Genomic DNA, 21556 nt, shown 5'->3' on the forward strand with positions numbered 1-21556 from the left:
TATTGTTTTAATGTGTATTACAGACAAAGAAAAAGTGGGTGAAACGAATCATATTCAACTATCAAAGCATTGACAAGGGAGCAGAAGAGAAAACAGAGAAAGAAAAATTTTGGGAAAATGCAGAAACCCCTCCAGGGAGTCTCCGGTGCGATATGTGGGTTACCGGAAGAGCAAACTCACTGAACAAACTCAAACAAGAGCTTTAGAAAAATAAAATTAATTAAAACAAAAAACACCAAACAAAGCAACTTATTTGGCACAGCCTTGAAACACAAAGCATTTTTCTCCAAGTGCAAACCTTTCCAGCTTGCACTTCAAACAGTTCGAGTTGCTTTCCTCTTAAATCAAACAATGTTTGCTAATGAGCTTGATTGTTTTTTCCCCCCACACGGCATCAAGCAAAAAAAAAAAAAAGAAGAAGAAGAAGGTGGAGGTGAACCTTCAGAGAGAAGAAAGAAATGGGGACATGCGTAAAAAGTCAAGGGTTTGTTCACACCTGGACAGCGTGGGTGACATCAACATCCCTGCTCTCTGACGTCAACACTAACCAGAGTGGACGACCTTCAGAGAGCTCTAGGCTTTTTGTTTTGTTTATTTTGGGTGCCGAGAGTGAAGGGCACTTCTTTGTTCTTCATTTCAAAACACGCCATCATGCCTTTTGCTGCTCCCCCTCTCATTTTCTTCAAACAAATTCATCAAGCAGCTCACTGTGGATCCTTAAGTCCATGGTCAGTACACTTATAGCTGCTCTCCATGGGTCGGTGTGCATACCTCAGAGCCTTAAAAACACTTAAGCTACCAAGTTCTCTTTTAATACAAACATTTCCCAAACAATTTGTTCTTTAGCTAATTTATACACCGTAACTATCATAAAACGTGAAAGAAATGTGGGAAATACATTTATTAGGGTCTCCTGGGAATTTAACAGGGGTGTATAGACTTCTCGCAAGCCAATTAATAAATCCATTTTTATCTCACCTGTCCGAGTGAGTTGAGCTTGGTCTGGTACATTTAATCACTACTTGCACTGAGCCATTTCAAAGGCAAAAAAGGCAGTCATTAATATTGACTTGACAGCAGCTGAATTTTAGCTTGTTACTTTTGTGCTTTTGGCATGCTTTCAGTGTCTTACTGCCTACAATCAGTGGCTGTAAAAGGTTAACAGTTAATTAACATGAGTTACACTTAAAGTCAAATCTGCAACAAATCAGATACCAGCAACAAAAAATTTAAATTAAGTGAGAGAAACTAATCCAAAAAAATAAAATAAAAATGCTTAGCTGTTTCAGGTTTCATTTTAACTCAAACATGAATATCACAAAAAGACACAAAAAAACAGAGATGATTTTTTTTTTTTAAATACCTGTGATGACTGACTTGCAGCTCTCCAAGAAGCTGATTCTTGAACCACTGGTCAAAGTCCACATTGTCAAAAAGTTCATAGGCTGCCAGCCCCACTGCATTGTAAACTGAAATAAAACAGAAAACTGTTTGAGTCTCCGTGTTACGTCACACAGTCACTTCCAACCATGTAGTAGAAGATGATGTTGTCAAAATGTACTGAGATCTATTAGAATCAAGAGCACTGACTTTCATCAGTTATTCACTGTAGCAAACTCATTGTAGAAAGAAAAGGAATGGGGGAGGGCAGCAAACATAGACGGATCTGGGTGAATTATTTTCAAAAAAAAAAAAAAAAAAAAAAAAAACAAAGACCACAACACATTCTGAAAAATTTTGCCTTAATAAAACACTTGTAATAACTTATTTTACATTTAGTCACTTATAACATCCAAGCTGATGACTAAGCCCGAGTGTGTTTCATAAGTGACAAAAAAAATGGAAATAAATATCTAAAAATCTCAGAACATGTACAAAAAAATAAATCAAGTTATATAGATTGGCCACAAACTTTAACACATTTTGTAACACAAATTGTAACACATTTTTATTAAGCTATTTAAAAGTATCTGCAACATTTACAACTATTATTGAGAAAAAAATAATTATTTTAGCTGTATCTGCACTTTAAGATTTTACAATGTACTAATGTGCGCCATCCGTCCTTTTTGGACAGCTAAATCCCACACTGTGTTGTTTTAACTTAGCACCATGTCTTGGCCCAGTTTAATTTGCCCTGGAGATGCTTTAAAATTAATTAATTTCTGCTCCACACATTAACATTATTTTGACTCTCTAGGATGAGATGTTTAAAACATCTGCATTTATAGTGGTTCAAAAAGAAGCACCTGAGGCAGCTAATGGTCTGCTCCTCTACACTTGCTCACTTCTAATGAACAATATTTCTGGGAGTGGAAGGTAACTCTGCCCAAGTGGCCTTTAAAAATGACAAATTAGGAGGCTAATATAAGTTATGCACAGTCCCTCTCCAAAATCCCAAATTAAAAATCACAACACACGAGACCATATTGTAGAAAATGAATTAACATTTGCGGCAATGTGAGCGGACCTCTGAAGACTACACCAATTATAGGAAGTAATACATATTTACAAACCAGATAAGGATATCTTGTGCTTCCAGGAAAATGCAAAATAATTACTAGACATAGGCAAAAAAAAGTGGAGGCCTCAAAACATTACGTCATATCTTTTATGATCGATGCAACACAATTTTAATGATTTCAGACACTAGCTTTCCTACTTGTACCTGCAATCAGAATCTAGTCTGACGGAAATCAAAGCAGGATAAACTGCGTCTTGTAAAAAATATTTACACTCCTTGAGGTTTTTCACATTTTCTCACATTACAAGAAGAAACATAAATGTACTTTATATTGGGATATAATTTGACAGACCAACAGGAAGTAGTGCACAATTGTGCAAGTTTTAAACAAATCTGAAATATATGGCTTGCATTTGTATAAAAAAATCCTTTAGTTTGATAACTGAAAATAAAACTTCCTGCAACCGATTGGCACCTAATGTTTAGTCTCGCACTAAACAGAGATGTTCTGCGAATGTCTCAGAGGTTTGTTAGTGAACATGAGTGAACGAACAGCTTCATAAAGTTCGAGGAACACAGCAGACAGCTGTATAATAAGGGTATGAAGCAGTCAACAGATTTGTAGAAAAGCTACTTTCCTACTATTGCAAAACACTGTGGTTTTCAACTTTGTCCTTCCACATCCTTGTTGAAAGCAAATAAGTCAATCCTCATTGAGTGCATGAATAGCTCTCGAACTACCTCTTGCACAGTTTCGTCATCTTATTGGGTATTTACCATTCTACCTAAACTGTCAGGACACTGGTAGGGATCTCTAAAGCTATCTAGGTAACAGAGACACTCCATAGAACACTTGGATGTTTTTTTAACATAAATCTTAATAAGTGGCAGTTCTGGGTTTACATTCCAAAATAAGCAGGGGATGGAACAAAAAGTCAAGAAAAAATTTTATAAGGTCGACAGTCAGTGCTAGTATAAATATGTATTGGTTTGAAGAAGTCTTTTATTCACAACATTAAGAACTGCAGAAGGTTTATCGCATTTAAGATGAAAACACTGACTTTAAAATATTCAGGTTTGATATTCTTTTGCCAAACCATTACCAATTCTTGAAGAAAATCAGTAGACCTTTGACTAACCTGCATCCTTCATCAGCAACTGAACAGGGTCCTCCACATTTGTTGGGCCTGGAGAGATACAATAAACCTTTATATAAAAAATGGCAGTTTAGAGAAATATTTCTGCTCAAACATTGTATAATGGCAACAAATATTCTGCCAGGTGTAATTAACGCTGTATATACGTACATCATATTAAACTTAAAAGCATTAAATCCATATAATTCAAGTCAACTTATCAGCATGTTCTCTCTATGCCCATTTTTTTCTGCCATTAGGTTTACAAAAAATATAAACTTTTTTTTTGTTTGTTTTTTTTTTTCACTTCAGGAGAACCAATTTTCACTGCATGTCAGGGGGAGACCATCTTTAGACAGAGAGGAAGCAGACTTCTGTGAAAAACCAATGTGAGTAAATCCTACGCTACCTCAAAAACAGGACAAGAGCGAGATGCCACTTCCCCCAGGAGACCAGCAGCAGTGTGTTGAATGTGTTTCTGACTAAGAAGCCGGAGAGCTGAAGCTGGGTGTTATGCTGATAATCACCTGGGAACCTCACAGTCCTACAGACTGCATGTCTCAGATACAGGGACCACCCACAGACATGCGTTTGGTCATTTTTTGATGTACAATCTTATTTACACTGAGTCATCAAAACAACAAGACAAGAACATGAAATTAGCAATTTGGAACCGAATTTATGTGGCGGAACACAGCATCGGTAAAGTAAGGTAACTGTTTGTTGCACATTACAGAAATAAACTATCTTGTTATGCATTTGGTACATCTTATAGGGCTGTTTTTAATCATCTTATTTTTTCTAATTCATTTATTAACTTAAGTGGGGGGATCGATTAGTTACTTGTTTTAATTTTACAGAGTGTGCTTCCATATACTACATGTCACACAATAAAATGAAACATGATGCATGCAAACACAGAACTGCAGCTCAGGGACTCCTCTCACACACAGCAGGTAAACAAATATAAATATTCCTGATCTACATGAAGTGTGAGAGTCAATGTCAACAACGTAGATAAGTAGCAGTGGTTATATTTTTCAAAACTGAACTTTTCGGTTGTTATACAAATTACTGGAAAAACAGACCAAATTTCTGCCAGTAATAGAAGTCTATGTTGTGTTGATTAAACAGCATTGATTAAACATTGCACTGACCCTGCAGATTCTGAACCATATCCAGGAGTACTGGTGTCAGGGTCTGGCTGTAGTTGTGGAAGATTTCCAGAAACAGCACCTCTGTGCAAGGCTAAATGAAAAAAAGAGGACAAGATATTTAGTAGTTATTAATCCCAACACCTTCTATGGTAATACAGCTTACTGTGGTTTTGTAGGTCGGCACGTGATCAATGTAGGCTAATGTAAAAACAAGAGGTATGACAAAAAAAATAAAAATAAAATAAAATGTTTACCTCATTAAAAATTAGCTCTAAAATGAAAAAAAAAATTAAGTTTAGCAGACAAGGACAAACCTCTGATCTTGGTTTATCAGTTTATGAGGTTACTAGATAAAACTTTTTTTTTTTTTTTCAAATAAAAGTCTGATATGCTGGACATGTGCTGAGATGTAGGGGATGGCATGAGTCATACCCTACAAATATTAGCAGCATATATCGGCAAGCTACGGCCTACTGCCAGTGAATCTAACCCAGCTTAAAAACACAAGGATAAAGTCGTAACCTGCATCCCATATAGCGTGATAGGTAAAGATAATCTATAATTACCTGGTAGTAAATCTTTTGTCCACCTAATAATCTGACAACTTGTTCAGATTATTTTCACAGCAACATGGCTCCCAAAAAATGCCAATTAAACTATGATTTTTATAGATTACTAGTTATCAAATTCCGCTGAATTTTACAGCTTATCAACGCTTAAATCAACATTTAAGCGTTTCTGCTCTTGTGCTGCAAGTAAGAGCTAAAGGCAATACCAAGTAAACAAAGGTTGCAACCAAACATAAAATAAAGCAGTAAATTAGATAAATTGGATTTAAAAATGTGTGTTTTTCAACTGTTTTGGAGCAAGAACTTTCTCGAGCCTAATTTCTGCTGTTTCTTTAGCAAACCAAACAATGTGCTTTGTGTTGTATAAAGTGCCATTCATGAGCACAGTAAAGCTCAAAAGACTGAACAGACATGGGTTACTACAAAACATTTCTTTCACTTAGGGTTCCTTTATATATGAAAGAGGGGTATTCATTCAGCAAAAGTCTATTTGCCATTCAATGTTCTGCTTGGCATAATTAACAAATCATTGTCAGTGCATCTCTATAATGTACTTTTAACTTACCCGAAGACTGTACTTCCATGAATCACCACCAGTTTCTTCAACAGCTATAAAGATGATAAAAATGTGAATATATTAGAACTTTCTCATGTAGACTGTGGATCTATTACACAGCAGAAATATGGTTTTGCTGCTTGATAACTCAAAAGACTTGTGCGTTTCAAGATTTGTGCAGTTCTAGCACGTGAAAAACAAACTACATTGTGATACCGGGCATTTGAGGTCTCAAACTTGTAGGTGTCTAAATGCCCCTCTGAAGGTTGTGTGCTTTAACACAAAGAAACTCTTATTCTCTCTCAATTAGAGCCACGATCTCTAACCTTGTTATTTCACTGCAAGTGTCTCTAAAAGCAAAATGAGCATTTTTAAAATGCCAAGGAATGACACTTTAAATGGAAAAAGCTCTCCAACCAAAGGCTCAGCTTTATACCGGTTTTATAGATCTACTGTTTCGAACACCAGTGCATTAATATACTTAATACAATATAATGAAAAACCAAACATCAAGACACTTTTCTAAAATGTTTAAATTAAGTCTGAACTGACAGCTGTATATCTGACAGCTGACTGATAAACGTCAACCTACCCAATCCCACAAAGTTCTAGGTGTGCCTGAAGAGCAAAGCAGTTTGAAGCCTCAGATGTTTAGATTCAACTTTTTTAGGGGTGTAAGAAACCCACCAAAGCTCTCCGGGTCTTCCTCCCACATTGCCAGTTCTTCTTCTGTGAGGAGAAAATAGTGTGAGACAAGTCGGCGCCCGATCTCTGTCAGCGTGGGATGAGTGAAGAAGGCTGTCTTGATCTTGTGAGCCTCTAGACTTTCTGGTTTACTCTCTAGCGAAGAGGAAAAGGAGAACACAGACAAGAACCATAAACACGTGTTGATGTTGGCATGATATAATCCATAAGTTGTACTAACGTAGCCCAGCACATTTGGTTACACTGTCAAGCAATTATCAGATTTAAATTATTTCACAACCGCAATAAAAACAGGAAGTATGCATTTCATAATTATCCATTTTAGGCAGGAGGGGTGGGGGAGCAGTCAATGCTATAAATAATTTGCTATGAAATTTGTAATGTTCAAAATAATGTATTAATTTTGAATGTTAGGAAAAAGATGTGAATTAAAGCTAAAACATATTCGCTTCATTAAAAGGTATCGTCATTATAGTCATGTTTTTTAAGATTCTGTTGCATGGTTTCTACATAGTTTTCCAAATTTCCATACTTTTTAAAAATTCATCAACAGAATGTTGCTGCTGGAGGAAACCAAGCGGAGCCTTGCCAAAACAACTTGGTAAGACTCCACTCATGTCTTTCTTTTTGGAAAGACATTGTTTATGTGAATGTATCTTAAGTTGGTGTTATATCTAGGTTGATCCTAGAAAACTAATGAAAAAAAAAATAGAGCTGCAAAACCAGAGCAATGGACATAATTTATGAATTCAATGTTCGGGGAAAAAAATCCCATATCACCTCCAACTCAAAGCGTGATTTGTTTAAGTTCAAAAAGAAAAAGAAAATCCCCTACATTTTATTCTTGACATTTTAGTAAAAAATGTAAAAAACACATTATAATAGAGGGTTTAGATGCCGAAAAAGAAGCAAAGAGATGTATTTGTGCTTCTTTGTGCACCTCCCAAATACAGGCTTGTTTTATAACTCAACTCACCATCAATATTCTTGGCAGGTTTGTATGCGTCGTTCTTTACTATCATCTTGATGAGGTTCATGCACTGAACAATAAAGCGCTCGAAGGTCACTCCCTCCCCAGCAGGTGTGAAAACGTACGTAACGGCAAACTCCAGGGAGCGCTGGATCAGGGGAATGAATGCACACGCATGGTCCTCCAAGAAATCTAACAACTGTAAAGCAACGAGAAAAGCAAAGTATGGATATGACATGGAGAACGGTAAAACATTTTCTGATTCCAGTTAGAAACTAAGTCGACAACCTCCCAAGGTTTATCATGTATTTAAGTTTGGTTTACTTACAACTTTAGTGTACAATATTATTGTCTTTTCCAGCTTTTCTCTGCATGGGCTCTCTGAACCAACCTGCCGACCTGAAGTCAAAACAAAGGAAACAAACACACAGAGTTGTTTCACTAGAAACAAACTACTTATTATGTAAAATTATTTAAGCTTAACTCTGAAATGTCAGACGTATCATTCTTGATACATGCCTTTAAGCAAATGATTATTAAATTAATTAGGACTATTAGCAACAACTTGTAAAATATGATGCACATCAAAAATGATGATCCTGGTTAATGGGTTTAACGTTTGTTGATCAATTAGTAGTCTAACAAGTTTATTTATTTATTATTATTTTTAAAGAGAGTTAAAGACCTATTAGATAATGAGGACATTCACAGATTATAATTTATTTGTAAGGAAATACTAGTAAAAACCTACTCCACTTTGGAAATTTAAACAAAAATGCTCAAAAAATTATTTAACAATAATAAAGTAGTTCTGCCTATGGATCCTGAAGGCTTTTGAAACTTTAATAAAATGTTGCATTTAAAAGTGAAATAACAGCATAAGATGATATAAAGTATATACTGATTACAACTTGAACAAGGCTACAGAAACATAATCAAAGGTTAAGATTCCTTAAAACCAGAGCAAAGAGATAGGCTGACCGTCTCCATGCTACACTGCATTAATGTAGAATCTACTTCAAAAGGGGACCGACCAAGTACATAAACATTTTATGAGAAATTTAATTAGGTTTTCCTTAGAGAAAAGTACTCACAGATTTATTTCCTTTTCTTGAAGCCATTGTAATTTTTTTATTCACTAACAAAGATGTTCAATGAAGCATTGCAGGACAAAGAGAAATACAACCTACTCGCATAGCCAGAGCATAGCTGAACACTGAAAGCCCTGATGACGAATAACTACATTGTCACTGCACGAAAAACACATCTACTCTTAAGATGAAGTATCTGAATGAAGCATGTCGGAATTTGAGTTGAAACCACTGACAACAGCAGCTTAATTAAAACAAGGCTCTAATGAAGTGTGGATTAGTATTAACAGCTGCTTTTATTACACACACTGCAGCAGGTTGAAGAAAGAGGAAAGGGGGAATGATCAGAAGGAATCAAGATATTAATATAGTTTTGAAGCAACTAATAAATGCCACTTCGTCTTGGTGGTTTGTTCAATTCTTTTTGTGCTTATTGGTCTAGCCAGTGAAGCACGATAATTGAATTTTAATATAAACTGCCAACACAATATGAACTGACTCCTAAGACCGCATCTATGGGATTCTTCAAATCATTGTGAACTGGTTGCTTCACTTTGTTTAATTTGGTTTATTATATATTCTATTGGGCTCCTCACCGGTGGCACCACATTATCTGGCTGGCTCTCCAACTGCTTTGTTAGCTTCTTCCTGATTTTTGTCCAAATCCTGCATTATGTAAATCAATACACTATTGCATTCTATCGACTTTGTGCCCGTGCAGTTTTGACTCCATTTGCAGGTGTGACAGGCAGCAATGTTAGCAGACGTGATGCAAAGTCATCAGAGTCACAACGGTCACACTCTGAGCCATCCACATCGACCAATCAAAACGGAAATAGATGACAAAAGAAAGAAAGGGGATTCTTTATTTCTGACAGATGCATAGCTTTATAGAATAGCTTTTAACAATAAAGTGACAGATGAAAAGGGACAGGTGACCTCAGTTGGAAGACAAACATCTTAAAAAGAGAGACTCAGACATCTGAGTGGACGACAAAGACCATCCCAAAAAAAAACACCATTTAGATAGCTGACCTTATCAGACTGAACACAGCTGATATTTCTTGCCGATCCAGGCTAAGAGCTTCCCTGTCGTTCTTCCTATCTGCTGGATCCAAATACCAACTGGGCCCTGAACCTGCCTCCAATGCCATCAAAACAGTATTTATTGGATGTTTTCGTTCATATCTTAAATCTTTTTTTTTTTCTGTTCCTTTAGCTACATTTTAAGCACAAACTGGAGGTCAAACTTGAACGAGAAAGAGAAAACGACTTGCTGATAAAGATCAACACTAAAAGTGAATTCAAATTACTCATCAAACATAAAAATCACTTTGATTTCAACAAGAGAAATCATTAGATCAATTCAATTAGATGTTTTTCAGAAAGTGGAAACAAAGTTCTTTGTTCATAATTAGTACTTGGCACATTCAAATAAATGTAACGTTGAACCCTGTCAGTATTAATATATTGTTTAATCAAGAAAACAGATACCCATTATACTTTTTCCAATACTTTACATGAGCATACGTGTAAAGGATGAAAAAAAAAATAAAGCAGATTGATTTTAATACAAGAACCTTGTTTCTCCAACTACATTACTATGACTAATCCACAGTGGATTTTGGCAATCCTGAAATCTAGATTGTCGTATTTTCCGGACTATAAGCCGCACCGGGCTATCTCTGCCGGCAAGCAGCAGAGGGGGGCAGACACCCAAAATTTGAGTCATAACAGGTAAATTGAATATCACATTTATTACGGTGGAAAAAGAAAAAGTTGCCAAGTTTAGATTTAACTGAAATGAATACGGTAGTTTCCGAACGTTAACTGTAACAGTAAAAGTGCTGATCCTTCGTGTCTGCTACTAGCATGTGCTAAATGAAAATGGGCGCTTTCTTCTTCTTCTTTAGATTTCAACGGCAGATTGCATCCATTATTGTTGCACTACTGCCATCTATTGGATCCTAATATCTATTATTTAAAAAAACAAAAAAATCTTCTTTTTCCCCTCAATGCTATTTAACTGATGAACAACATTCTTAAATTTCAATTCCCTATTAAAACAGAATTTTGTTTTAATGGGTGCTTTCTTCTTTTATTTCCAATTTTGACTTCCAAAGATTCACTTCCTGCTAAAGAGCCCCCTGGTGGTTGAAGAAAAATCCACATATAAGCCTCACCGGGCTATAAGCCGCACGGTTCAAAGCATAGGAAAAAAGTTGCGGCTTATAGACCGGAAAATACGGTACTTTGTTTGGCAGCATATCTATATTTCCCTCAATTGGACTTTTAAAAAGTATAAAACTTGTAACTCATAATAGTTGTTTTTAGAAAATAGCCTAAAATTTGTAAAAAAAAAAAAAAATAATAATAATAATAAAATAATTGTCTCGTTTCATTTTGGCTTTTAAGTTGACACCAATAAAATGCAGACTACAGATTTATGATAAGAATCCAACTGGACGTCTCAAGAAACCCTTTTGCCAAAATGAAATGCACTAAATGAAATACAAAGTGTTCGTTTACTGAAAGGAAAGTCAAGGATCAAAGATTCAAGTCAGAAAAAGAGAAAAGTACTCACAGCATTCCAAGAACTGTTTTAGCCTTTCAAACACTGCATTCAGGAAACCCTGAAAAGGAAGAAATGAAGACAGACTGAGATAAGGGTCGTCATTTCTGCTGCTGAATCATGATTGCTCAACATGTATTGCAGGGAAGTAGATATAGTAACACTTAAACTGTATGTGTGTGTGTGTGGGCACAATTACTTCTCTGCCTATGAATATAAATAAAATCTGAGCTTCACAGTATGAAAGAGAATCAATTTTATGTAGCCTGCTGTTGTAGCAGGTTAGTACGAGAAATTAGATGATAGATGGCGGGACTCTCTCTTTAATTCGGCATTAATGTTCAGCCACGAGGTCAATAGCAGTGTCATTAATCACACATCCCGAACCCCCATTTCAGCCAGCAACTAAAGTTCCTAGCACTGTTAGTGTAAGAGAGGAAGGATCACAACTACGGCACAAATGACTTGGTGGGAGATGATAGAAAGCAGAGATTACAACAGCCATTAGTTATGATTCTGCTGGGATTTTCCATGAGTCAAAGAAGCAACGTAGAAACTATCAGACAGAAAATTTCACAGGTTAAAAGTGAAACTCACTCTGGAGTAAAATTCAATCAGAGTAAAATTTGGATTTGTTGATGGTTCTCCATGATGTTCCTCGATTGAGTTTGTGGCAAGTTAACAGTGTTGGGACTGGTGCTAAGCTAACACCTGCACTGGTAAAGCACTAAGATCCAGTTAGGATGAAAAACAGTAAGAAAATTAATAGTAAAACATGATACAGACTGCAAAACTGAATACAAATAACTGGTATTATTACAAATATATGATTCTATAGTTCCCATTTTTAGGCTTTTAATAAGGTCTGCAATAATATGAGAAATAATGACAATTTGGTCAGAGGTTAAATCACAAAGAACATTATTACACAGCATTTAAGGCACTAGAACAAATTAAGAGCAGCAAAATTGTTTTAATAATCTTCTTTTTGTTGATTAGTGTTTTTTAGGTCTTTTGGAGAAGAAAATTAAATTAAGAAAATGTGATTAACTACACAGGCCTAGCTGTAATTAACATGCCTGTTTAGGGGCAAAGCATAGAAACCAAAGTGTTTTTTGTTTGATATATTTTTGCTTCAATATTTTGGTACTTGTTTTAAAAATCAAGCATGGAGAACTCATTTAACAGACTTAAAAAGAACTTGTCCTAGTGCTAAACCGTCTTAGCTTGCGTTAAAACTGTCTGATTATTTGCAGAGTAATTTTTTTCTCCCGCCGTGTGGTTTTCTATCAATGCGTATACTACTGTGATTGGAAAACAGCCTTCGGTTGTCTGAAATGATTATGTCATGTGTGAAGAGTCTTCTTACGAACAGCTTAATACTGGAGACTCGAGAGTAAATGCTACAAACTACTGCCAGAGGGATGTGACAGAGCAGGCAGTTCAAGGAAGCAGTGCCAAACAAAAGATGATGGTTGCACTGCTTGTAGTTTAGAAGACTTCAATTTGAGCGCGCCGCACACTAAACAAATCAATACTGTACAATAAATGAAGGGCTGTGTATGTGTGAGGGGGGATAACTAGTTAGTAGTGATTGCATTCCACAGAAAATCACAGGACACACCAAGATAGCCATAATTATTTCTTCTCCTGGAAACATGATTCATCTTCAGAAATACTTGAACAAGCTCCTGTGAAAAATGCTCCACCAAAAAAAAAAATAAAATAAAATAAAAATAAAACTAAGGCAATAGAAAACAGCAACAAGAAATATTTGGAAAGAAAGAAAGAAGAATATTCTCGGTCAATCAGATTAATTGCACGTAATTGAGGATTGTATTAATTATTGGTTTAAGTGAAGTCTTTTTGCAAACTCAAAACTTCAGCCAAACAAAGTTTAAGGTTTCATTTCTAATGTCAATTTTGAGAGGAAAAAGCTTGGGAGAAAAAGACAAGGAGCGACTCCAAGGTTTCAAGAGACCAGACACATCTGTTTCTTAAATGCCAGCTGAGAAGAGTCTGATAGAAAATATCTCCAGCAGTTAGAAGTTGATCATCTGTTCTGGTCAGTATTTTACTCTAAGTGCAATAGGTTTTCATCAATATTTAATGACCAAGTATCTCTGAATTTTTTCTTTTTTTTTTCTTTTCGTCCTTCACAGGAGAGTTGACTCCATGGGCCACTTAGAATTGCTTGTTTTAAAGCAAATTAGGCCTCAGGTAAAATCTCTGAGATTTTGATTTTACAACAACTTCACAGTGTACGACACAGTACACGTAAAACCTAAAGTAAAAAGTCTCTTACAATTACTTGCCTCTTTCAGTAAATATTAATCAGTTGGGCTGCAATTTTTCAATCACAGAAACAAAAACGAAAAGGCAAATTTGGAGTTGGAGTTGAAAGGACAGCTATATTTTCTGACAAATTCATTAACTCACAGCTCTGAGGAAAACTGAAGCACATTCTGAGGATTATTTTAAACCAGATTTAAACTAAAATGAATTAACAGTTTAATGGAGTGGAACTTTCTTCCTACTGGGAGTGGGAGAAGAGCAAAAACCAAACGCCTGACTATTTAAGCCAAAACAAGGCTAAAGGCACTTTCAATTATCATAACCCATCCATATTTTGCACAGTTTGATTGGAGCTATTTTTAACTCAGAACGCTTACAGAAAGTGGAAGCTTCAGAAAAATGAGAGGTTCTAAAGCATACAGACTGAAATCACTCGCAGCTCACCATTACTTCCATATTCTGTTGGGGATCCTGGAATCCATGGACTGTCAGTTTGCGAAGTACTGAAAGAGGTGGACAAAAAACTAAATCAGTATACAGCACTATCAACAATTATAAATTAGGTCAGCAAACATCACCTCAAAAACTAGCTAAATACATTATGTAACTCATTTCACAACTTTTCTTGACAATTATACTCAGTAGTTAGATTAATTAACGTAAATAAAATTACATGATACACGTGGCTCAATGACTCAAAGTTTTATTTTATTGTTTGTTAATATATTACTGCAACGTTTTCGAGACCTCACTTGCTTGTATCACCCATGGCAGTAATAGCCATTATCAAAAGTTTGAGTAGCTGAATTGTGTTAACTCAGCCACACTGGACAGTTTTCCAGCAACAGCAGACTGTTTAAAGTCATGCCACAATTTAGTGTGTTATTCTAAACCAGTGTTTCTTAATTCCAGTCCTCAGGGACCACCGCCTTGCATATTTCACATGTGGCTCTGTTCCAGAACACCTGATTCAAATGATTGCATGACCTTCTCTGCAGGCATCAAGTGCAGCTGAAGCCTGTTACTCACCCACTGATTCAAGTCGGGCGTGCAGCAGAAGGGAATCAGCTAAAACATGCAGGGCTGTGGTCCCTGAGGACTGGAATTGAGAAACACTGTTATAAACCATTCGGAGGTGGACACGCTGGCGTGCGTTGGACCATTCATTGTCCGATCAATTACAACAAGCTGGCTGGAAGAGAAGAAGCCCGAGAACATCATACTGACACCACCATTGGGTCTGTCACCGTGGCAAATTTTGCTGGACAACAAATCATCCCGGAGGTTATTGTGATAAATTATAATATTGGTTTGAGATTATTTTCAAGTAATATATTGTAATAGCATAGTAGTGCAAGAACATATTGTCTAAGATCAATAAATTTAATTTTCCAACAAACATTTAACACTGAAACTGAAAGACATTTTAAATATCCAAAATAAATAAAAAGAAACAATAAATTAAATGAACTATGGAGGCTCTGTAAACAAAATTGTCTTTGCACCACCAGATTGAAGACTTTCGTCATCCAGTTTTTAGAGAAAGAGAAAAATGATATTGATAATTGAGCTTGTCTTAATTTATCATGTGATTTATTGCTTAATGTGACAGACATAACCAAGATGAATAGCGGCTGACATGATTTTCTTTATCTGAGATTTTATGCTGGATCAGCTACCGGTGTGGCTTGTGAAACTGATCCAAAAAGGGGGGAAATGGCTTAAAACAATTAATTCCAGATTCAAAATTGGGGATCATTTACTATGTTTACTTAGGGTTAAGTGAGTTTGGATCATCTTTATTCGTTTATGTTTGTTTGAAACAAAAATACAAAAGCAAATTTTGAAAGAACTGTATTTGGTCGTGTTTGTGGTTTGGAGCCGTTACCTTTAAGCGAGAGCAGAGTCCTCTCCAACGAGTTGAGCGCTGCAGCCTCATCTCTGGCACAGACTTGCTGCAGGAAGCAGTCGGTGTGATGACTCCACAGGGAACATGCAAAGCTGTAGATGCCCGATGCCAGCTGCCAACAATCATAATGACAGTAAAGTCAGTCACATTCACATAGCATTATCGTGGATTTAACCAGGCATTTCATCCGTGCAACACAAGGGAAATTAATTAATGTTAATTATGTATGAGCATAACAGATTTGCATGTTTGTGAACTGCACCTGTAATACAGACTAATCCTGTTATTGATGCACTCCTGCCTACAAAAGGAAAGTGGAAGTTGTAAGAAGAGAGCTGAAAGCTCTTCTTCTTGATAAGGTCAATTTTTGAAGAAAATATTATTTTTTTTTAAATCTCTCAAGTTTTTAATGCTTTAGTGGTTGCCAAACACAGAAAAAATAGCAAATCCATTAAATCTCTTACAATACCAAGAGTGACTCAACATTCAGGCATTTAAGTGAGTTAACGCTGGAGCTAAGAAACAAATCAAGAATTACTCAAATGTGAAATGACATTGAAATAAATAAACATTTATTCAAAGATGAAGGCAAACAAACCCAAGTGTAATCTTAAAACATTAAAACCTTAGAAAAACAGTAAACATGCAACAAATACTCAAAGAAAATAAGCAAAGGAGTCAGATGGGGAAAAATTAGATCCACTGGCTGTGTTGGTGATGAGAGCCTGCCGAAAATGAAATCCATATTTTGACAGCACAGCATAGGCTTTGATATATGTGTTACGGAAACAGCCAGACTGGCAAGTTTTCTGTTTAGAGAGACTTTTCAAGAGCTTCCCACTTTCAATTCCTCAGATCCCAGACTAATCCAATTTATGGAAGCTGAAAGAAATGAAGCAACGTTGGGGAAAAAAAAAAAAAAAAATCACACATTATTCACATCACTATAGTGAACCTTGGTTTGTATTCTTATTGCATCAACTGATATGCAAAAAGCTGCATTTGGCAGGGGACTTGAAACTTGATTTATAAAAATAAAAGGTACTTATGGTGAGCTGCATCTCATATCTAGTGATACATGGACTATAAGAATGCATTTATCCAGATGCATTTATTTATTTAAGACTAGGTAAACAAACCCCCTCCTAACAGTAAGCTCCCAATCATTAAATTGTGAAACAAACTTAGGAAAAATCAGATCAAAAAATATATTTTTTTAGAAGAAACATAAATATTCATAAATATTTAAAAACATACTGTTTGCAATACTCTGTAGTTCTATTCACACGAGTGAACAAACATTTATTTCAACATTAGGTCTGTTCACTTTACTAATATTTGTAGACCCACAATTGCTTATCAAATGATAACCTTTACAAAAATATGGGTTTGACACACTTGTAATGCACTGCAGCTAATATCAAACTGTGTGTAAAACCTGGAAACCTTTAAAAATGAAATAAAGAAGGAATTCTTCAAACACAGTGAGACTTATAAAAATATACATTTTTAAAAAAGATAAGGCCTGGATTATTTATGATTATTTAATATAATCACCCATCACTTCAGTATTTGTTTCAGCTGGAGGCAAATAAAAAGACTGATCATGCAATGTGTATTTTTACCTAAATAAAATAGGCTCTTATGGTTCAGCTGAAGGCTTCTTCAAAAAACTGAATTCCTGAGATAAAAAAAACTGAGGTGTAATTTTGCACTAATAAATATTATCAAAGAACAAACAGAAACACTGTTAAAACCAAAAGCTTTGGGCTACAAATCATACAATTTTCATTTGCTGCAGACTGAAAGCTTTCAGCATTATAGTTAATAACAGAGATGGAAAATAACTTTGTTATTTACATGGAAGAGAAACACTGATTAGAGCACCATTTCAAATATTGGGTTTGGAAAATTACTGCAGAATTACTGAACACTGAAGAAGCCAACATTTTTCCACCTCTGGGTAAAAACATTCAGTTTTACACAGATAAAGCTAAAAAAAAAAAAAAAAAGAAAAAGAAATGAACCCAAAAATCAATGAAAAGACAAACAATTTTCTTCTTCGTGCTGATTTTCTATTCGCCTCACACAAGCATCACCAAAGGAAACTGAAAAAATCATTTTATTCACCGCTCTTGCAAAGAGAGAAAAAAAAAAAACATCATCCTGTAGGATATTGGACCACAACCCCTATTTGAGAGCATGGTTTACTAATACTGTGCTAACAGAAAAAAAAGAAAGAAAAAAAAAAAACATCCGGCAAGTACTAGCCGGGTAGATAGACCCTCTTGATGAAAGAGGAAACCGAGGTTGTGAAGAGCTGACAGCCTACAGTAGCCAAGATGACCAGTGAAATCTTCTGTTTTTAATTTAAAACTGCTTTTAAGCTTTCTATAGATAAAATACATTCAGGTAAAGTTTATATGGGAATTTTAAGGTACAAAAACTATATTTAAACAATTCAACCCAAAATGTCAGAAGTACTTCAAAGTGAAGTCAAGGCTTTTCCTTCATGTTAAATAAAGGAGCTTCATTTTTACGTAACACTGAGTGTTGCCAACTTTAAATGGAAAGTAGCAAAAGCCTCTGGAATGATGTTGTGCAATAATTAGCATATCCATTTTGCCATTGCATCCTATTTGCATTTTTTCCTGGTGACAGCCATTGTCAGCCTTTTACATCCGGTTGCTTCTGTGCTGCTCACATAGTGCATTTTAAAACTGCTGAATTCCCAATAAAGCTTTTTCCATTTGCATATTTCCCCCCATTTCTGTTATCAGACACTGAAATGGGTCTGCAGTATTGAGAAGCACCCCATTTAACACAAGTTAACCAAAAGCTGCCAACTCATTTCTGAACTAGGCGCCTGTGCTGTGATTTCTGTTGTACACTTATGTTTTTTATTATTATTATTTTTAGTTTCAATGGAGTCCCACAAAAAACTTGGATAGTGAGTACAAAAAAAATTAAAAGAGCTACACCCAAACGACTTGGGGAACTGTACTGGCTACTCCAACAAAAAGTAGTAAAAAAAACAACAACAAAAAAACAAAAGCCACTTAAGATTGATATTCAACAACCAATACCTAAAGTGAATCCCACTGTACTTTTTGGCCCTTCTTTGTAACCTGTTAGCACTGGCCCAGTTTTAACAACCACTGTTAATTTCCATCCTGTTGCTGCTTGGTTTTGAGTTTTTCTGTGTTTTCCTTGCGTAACTGAAGCAGAGAAGCCAAGTCATTGGTTCTGGTTGTCTTTTCATGGTGTTAAAAGGTTAAAAAATGATATCTGGTATCTCTAAATATAATCTAGCAACCTTAACAGCAATATTATATAATACTGGACCAAATCTAGACTTTTAATTTAAACAATGGTATGAAAACTGTTATATCTGTTATATCCAAACAGATGTCTCTATCGCATAGCTGCACGCTCAGTTGCTTATTGCTTATTTAATGATTAATCTATTTAATTAAACAGATATAAAGTAAAATGTTCCCAAGTCTCAGCCTGTCATAAACAGAGGATGGGCTGCACAGACCAGTACATGCATATTTAAAGTAAATGTCTCCTTGAACTGAACTGCTAAGACAGCAACCCCTGCCAGTATTAACAGAACATAAAAAAGATGAATAGAAAAAAAAATGTTTGAAGGCCAAACCTAAAAGAGAATTATCAGTGGAAAGAAGAACTGTCTGACATTAAGAAATCAAACCACAGGGAAAGGAAGCGGGACCTGAAAGGCAGGACTCTGCTCACTTCTTCTCCTTAATACTTCTACAGACATACCGACTAAAATCACAGGTAAGTGTCCCAGTTTCGTCTTTCAACTTTATATTCTGAATTAACCCCTAACTTCAGAGGTGATTCCACCTGCTGTCAGTCTTATACCTTAGGTACATCTCTCATATGCTTTGCACACCCACACCTTGCCTCTACATCCCTCCTCTGCTCTCATTTCTTTCACCACCTAATTACCTTTGCATCTGGCAAAGTAGTGCAGTTAGCACCCTGAGCATCAGCAAGTGATCCATCATCCTGTGCACTACCAAACGCTTTGTCTTGAGCTTAAGAACAAAAAGAGGATAGTGCACACGCAGCATATAAATGCCTACACACAGAAATGTTGCTTTAAGCTACACAACTATGTGGAAAAACGGTTATTTGCTGAGAAGTGGTATTGCTTTAGTAGCAGAAGATTTTACATCTTAGAGATGAAATGAACAAAAGTGCCAACTAAACCCAAATGTAAGGTTTTCATTAGCGTCAAATCCAAACAAAACATGTGACTTCTCCCCTCATAGTGTAAGGGTCAATTGTTTATGGACTACCCTTGAAACCCTGGTTGGTGCAAGGAAGTCTACCAATATAAATTCATTCCAGTTGTGATAATCTATGTGGGCAATTACTGAGCTACAATTTTGCCAGAGGCTTGTTTTTTTGGGGGGTCAAAAAGTGTGCAGTTTCTCTGCAGCTTGGTAAGGAGGATTTAACCAAATACTAGTTGGGGTGTTTGCATATATTTGAGGCTATCCATTTACCAGCTGTGGATTGGAGGGAATCCCCATGAAAACTCAAACTAGTGCACCCATTTCTTGTTTTAAAATTCATGGAAGTTAACTGTTGGATCATCAAACATCCTGGGAAAACTTAAATGCATCTTCCATTATGTTGCAGGCAGTGAAGTATGTAAACTTTAAACCCAACCCATCACAAGTGATACAGAAACATGCGTTTAACATAAAAGGATCCTACTAGGACAGAGTGTTGCATACCACCTTTTGAGTCTGCTCCAACTAACAGGACAGAACACAGTGTAGGTTGTTCAATGTCAAAGTAATTGGTATATCATTAAAAAACTGCACAGCCCAATAGGCACTGAGCCCACTATGTATCAAGTTGTCTGTAAAAGGGATAACTTTTGGCATGGATTCTGGCACAGTGCCTTAGCCTCACATCTGAAGTTGTTTTTTTTGTCTCTCGCTCACTGATTCCCATGTCCAATAATCTTTTTCTTTTTTCTCCTCTAGTCAGTTTCTTTCATTATGGGAAAAACTACAATAAAACATGAGAAAGAAGAGCGAACACAAAATTTCCCAAGAGAAAACAAGCTTTTCTCCTCTTTATGTGTACACTTAAAAAAGGGGGGAAAAAATGCTTTCCTCTGGCACTGAGAGCAAAATAAATAAAGCAGTCTAGAGGATAAGAATTAATAGCAGCTAATTAATTTAAAAAAAAATGTAATGTTGTTAATGTGAACTTACATCTTGAAAAAGACGTCTGTCCTGTGCCAAACGTTTGGATGCCAATGTTTTGGTGACGTGATAGAAAGTTAGCAGTGCTCTGTGCTGCAGCAGACCATCTTGACCCTTTACGGATTCGAGCAGAATTGGAATGAGCTCAGGCCATTGCCTCGGGCAATCAAGGCGGGCTACCTTGGCTATCAGTACCGCGATCTGGGTTGCTATCTGTTGGGAAGAAGGAAAAAAAAACAGGGTAAGCGAACATATCCAGAGGCAAGCATTAATACAACAGCAGGAGGTTTTGTCAACTAAACTAAAAAGGGAATTGAGGACAACTGCAGAGCATAGCTGATCAGATCTATTATAAATGTATTGTTTATACTTTTAAAAAAGAAGCAGTTGAGTCGATACCACAGATGCAGATATCAGGCGTAAGACATATGCAGCGCTTAACATTAAAAACAAGATGATTCCCTTTTACATCACAGCATATGCCCTAAACTCCAGTTTGATTTTTACAAAACACATAAATAAACTACAAGCTGGTGGCAGTTTTTGTGTTTTAATGCAGTCAAGTAGAATGGAAAATTCCTACATTTCATTATTTAAGCCTGTGAATCATTAATCAGAACTGGTTCTTGTAATTAGCAATTTCAGAGCAAATTTTTTTGATGAATCCTCTAATAATATTTTAAAAACATTTCTGCATTCACTGCTTCTTTATATTAACGACATGTCTGTGTAATGCATCACTCAGCTAAGGCTTTAACACAACAGCTCCTGTTTTCATCCATGCAGACATGAATAATTAAGACGACTAAATACATTTTAAGGATGAATGGAACTTAACTGCCCATAACCTGAGTTTACACATGTCTGAATGTTTGCA

At 35.9% G+C, this 21556-nt stretch overlaps 1 protein-coding gene across 1 annotated transcript in view; it reads right to left on the minus strand.

The window, feature by feature from the left end:
* ipo11 (importin 11) overlaps positions 1–21556 on the minus strand; it is a 108458-nt gene that overhangs the window by 72425 nt on the left and 14477 nt on the right. The window contains exons 5-15 of the mRNA XM_015006323.2: positions 20689–20892; positions 15404–15536; positions 13960–14018; positions 11233–11281; positions 7886–7956; positions 7564–7756; positions 6570–6722; positions 5892–5935; positions 4758–4848; positions 3604–3651; positions 1364–1469 (exon numbers count right to left, since the gene is read on the minus strand). Coding sequence (XP_014861809.1) covers positions 1364–1469; positions 3604–3651; positions 4758–4848; positions 5892–5935; positions 6570–6722; positions 7564–7756; positions 7886–7956; positions 11233–11281; positions 13960–14018; positions 15404–15536; positions 20689–20892 — 1151 coding nt within the window. The remainder of the gene's footprint in view (positions 1–1363; positions 1470–3603; positions 3652–4757; positions 4849–5891; positions 5936–6569; positions 6723–7563; positions 7757–7885; positions 7957–11232; positions 11282–13959; positions 14019–15403; positions 15537–20688; positions 20893–21556) is intronic.

This window comes from Poecilia mexicana, unplaced genomic scaffold (genome assembly GCF_051168715.1).
Source record: "Poecilia mexicana isolate PSO_F unplaced genomic scaffold, ASM5116871v1 scaffold_9, whole genome shotgun sequence".
NCBI classification, from domain to species: Eukaryota; Metazoa; Chordata; class Actinopteri; order Cyprinodontiformes; family Poeciliidae; genus Poecilia; species Poecilia mexicana.